Genomic DNA, 3,357 nt, shown 5'->3' on the forward strand with positions numbered 1-3,357 from the left:
CGCAAAGCTCATATGGCTCGGGATCCGCGTCGTTGGCGCCACTGCCGGGTAGTGCGAGGGGGGGGTGGGAGCGGGAAGAAGCGGGAAGGGAGAAGGAGGGGGGAATGCGGATGTGGCGCAAGCGGGAAGGAAATATAGATGGCCCGAGCAGCGCATCTAACGGTTGTCGGGACGGCTGCCAGTGCCAGGTAGGCAAAAAACAGGCCCCACCTGTCATAAATCCACTTAACAGAGCCTGATCCATCAATCAATGTTTTTTGGAAAACCATTACAGAAGACACGATGTTTTCTGCAACAAAAACATGACATATTGTTTTCCGCAAACCCAGCATTCAAACCGGTGATTTCCTACACTTTACTCGGAAAAATAATATTACTATGTCGCAACAGCCAACATGACATCAGCAATCTACACAGGAGGCTCTCACACTCTGCAGTTAAAAGCATAACTATTCCTACAGTCCTACGAGAAGAATTAACAGTACAGAGCCTTCCTCGTTGGATACCCTCCTACAACTGGATGGTGACGCCCCTGGCTCCCATGCCGGCGAGCCGCTGCTCCGCGGTGCCCATCTCCCTCTCGCCGCCGGCGCCCCTGGACACGTCGTGCCGCGTGGCGTCGAACTTCTCGCCGTCACCCCACAGCGCGTAGGCCTCCTCCCCGTGCGCGGCGTCGTCGCCGATCATGAGCTGGTCGTCGGGCATCCGCAGCGGCACGAACAGCCCGATGCCGAGCAGGATGAGCGTGGTGACCACGAGGGTCCACACGATCACGAACGCCGCGCCGGCCAGCTGCTTGCCCACCTGCTTGATGCCGCCGCCGTAGAAGGCGCCCTTGGGCCCCGGCACCGACGACTCCATCATCATCAGCTCCGGCGTGGCCAGGAGCCCCGTGAGGACCCCGCCGAGGAGCCCCGCCACGGCGTGCGTGTGGAAGACGGCCAGCGTGTCGTCCACCTTCATCAGCAGCGCCGACTTCTTGTGCAGGATCATCATGGTGAACCACGGCACGCTGCCCGCGAAGATGCCCATCACCACGGCCGCCCACGTCTGCACCAGCCCTGTACGTAGATTAATGAAGAAATTTCATGTCAAAACACAATGAACTACTGTTGTTACGTTGGTGTGGACTTGTTAGCGTACTCTACGAGCTGTCTATTTGACTTTTTTGTGCTAGTAGTACTCCACGACAACACATTGATTGAGCGACGAAAACTCCGCCTACTCCTGTGATCCGTACGTGCTGCGTGCAATGAGATGTTTGGTACCTGCGCCGGGGGTGATGCAGACGAGGCCGGTCATCATGCCCTGGACGGCGCCGATGACGGACGGCTTGCCGAAGAAGATGACGTCGAGGCAGGTCCAGGTGAGGAGGCTCGTCGCCGCGCTGACGTTGGTGTTGAGCACGGCGATGGACGCCGTGATGTTGGCGGCGTAGGGCGCGCCGCCGTTGAACCCGGCCCACCCCATCCACAGCAGCCCGCCGCCGGCGATCATGAGCAGGATGTTGTTCGGGGAGAACCGCTCCCGGTCGCTCTTCAGCCTCGGTCCCACCTGCCAGCCACAACATGGTGCGAAATGAAATCGACTCACAGTTTGACATAACGGGATTGTTCGACCGAATCTTACTAAAAAAATCCAGAAACAAACTTAGCTAGTTCACCATACTCCGTAGTTTTTCAGGAGCGACTTAATTGTGAGTTCTTCGTGAAGGAAGAAGAACCAATTGTGAATTTGCACAATAGTCGATGAACACAAGTACACAACGCGGGTGCCACACCAACAAGTTGGATAACGCGAGAGACAGCGACGCTGGATATTTGCAGCCGGTGTAACCGTGACCCGCCAGAGATTAAAAAATTGGGCGTTCCGTCCAGTACTAGTTCAAGTTGCCATCAACGACGCCGCGCGAGCGCCCACGGGCAGAGGCCAGCCGAAGCCAACGACGCGGTCCAACCGGTTCACACGTTCCATGAGGCAAAGCGGTTTTCTTGGACCCCTTTTCCGGGTGCCTGCAGCTATCACCGAAATACTTGTGCTCGTATCATGTGACCGCCCAAAGAAAGCAAAGAAAGTCTACAACGACTCGCGCTAATTTCTTCCGACACGGCTTATTTTTAGAAATCTTCCAACGTTACTTTGAAGAACATGTATCTACCCCAGAAAATTTCCGGTCCAGGCATCGGTAGAACTGTAGCTGTACTTTTACTCTGTGCTGTCATGTGTATTCCCGCGGTGGCATGGCAACGGCAATGGCATCCCAACGAGGAGTCCACATCGCTGTGCTGGGTCAAACTACTTGGCTAGCAACGACTGGCTGCTACCACCTAACACGTTAGCCGAACCCGATCGAGACGCCGCCGGAGCACCGGCCGCCGAACTGACATGGAGGGGAGGTAAGGAAGGAAGCTGCGCACGTACCCAGTAGGCGGCGGTGAAGCCGGCGATGCCGGAGGAGAGGTGGATGACGTAGCCGCCGGAGTAGTCGATGACGCCCCAGTGGTAGAGGAAGCCGCCGCCCCAGAGGCTGAAGGCGCCGACGGTGTAGGAGAGCATGAGCCAGAGCGGCGTGAAGGCCATCCAGGCCTTGATGTTCATGCGGCCCAGCACGGAGCCCGCCAGCAGGATGAGCGTGATGGCCGCGAACTCGAACTGGAACAGCACCAGCGTCGCCTCCGGGTAGAAGGGCTCCACCAGCGGCGTGCTCCCGCGCTCCGTCGCCGACAGCTTGGCGCGGCCGACGAGGTAGTCCTGCGACAGCGCCACGCCGGCCTTGCCCCAGAAGGGCAGCAGCCGCTCGCCGAACGCCATGCGGAACCCCACCAGCACCCACACCAGCAGCGAGGAGGCGTAGGCGTAGAGCGCCATGAAGGCCGAGTTGACGGCCCACTTCTTCTTCACGATGCTGCCGTAGAGGACGACCAGGCCCGGCATGGACTGGATGCCCACCATCGTCGCCGCCGTCAGCTGCCACGCGTTGTCGCCCTTGTTCAGCCAGTCCGGCACCGCCGGCGAGCCCGCCGCGTACGCCATCTCTCTCGACCGCGCGCGCTTTGTGCGGTGCCGGTGCCGGGGGAGAGGAGACGCGAGTCTGGTGGCCCGCTGCTTGGCAACCAGCGAGGCAGCCCGCGCGCTCGCGTTTAATAGGATCGATCATCCAGTTGAAAACGTTCAATCAGATCAAGAATATCTGTCCGACGTGTCAATTGCTGGTCAATTGCACGTGGCCCCCGACCCCACACGTCATTCACAGTCCAGCGATTTTTTAAAATATTTTTTAGAGCAACTCCAACGAAGAGATCCATGTTCTCCGTTTGGGTCATCCACACAGAAAAGCGTCCGTCGGTTGTTCGTTTG

The 3,357-nt window shown here is 58.4% G+C and overlaps 1 protein-coding gene across 1 annotated transcript; it reads right to left on the bottom strand.

Moving 5' to 3' along the window:
* Positions 1-331: 331 nt before the first annotated feature.
* On the bottom strand, positions 332-3,130 carry LOC125553145 (ammonium transporter 2 member 1-like). Its single transcript, XM_048716928.1, has 3 exons — positions 2,422-3,130; positions 1,269-1,554; positions 332-1,061 (listed from the first exon to the last, which is right to left on the bottom strand). The coding sequence occupies exons 1-3, from the start codon at positions 3,031-3,033 to the stop codon at positions 511-513; spliced, it is 1,449 nt and encodes a 482-aa protein (XP_048572885.1). The 5' UTR covers positions 3,034-3,130; the 3' UTR covers positions 332-510.
* Positions 3,131-3,357: the final 227 nt, after the last annotated feature.

This window comes from Triticum urartu, chromosome 4 (assembly GCF_003073215.2).
Source record: "Triticum urartu cultivar G1812 chromosome 4, Tu2.1, whole genome shotgun sequence".
Taxonomy (NCBI): domain Eukaryota; kingdom Viridiplantae; phylum Streptophyta; class Magnoliopsida; order Poales; family Poaceae; genus Triticum; species Triticum urartu.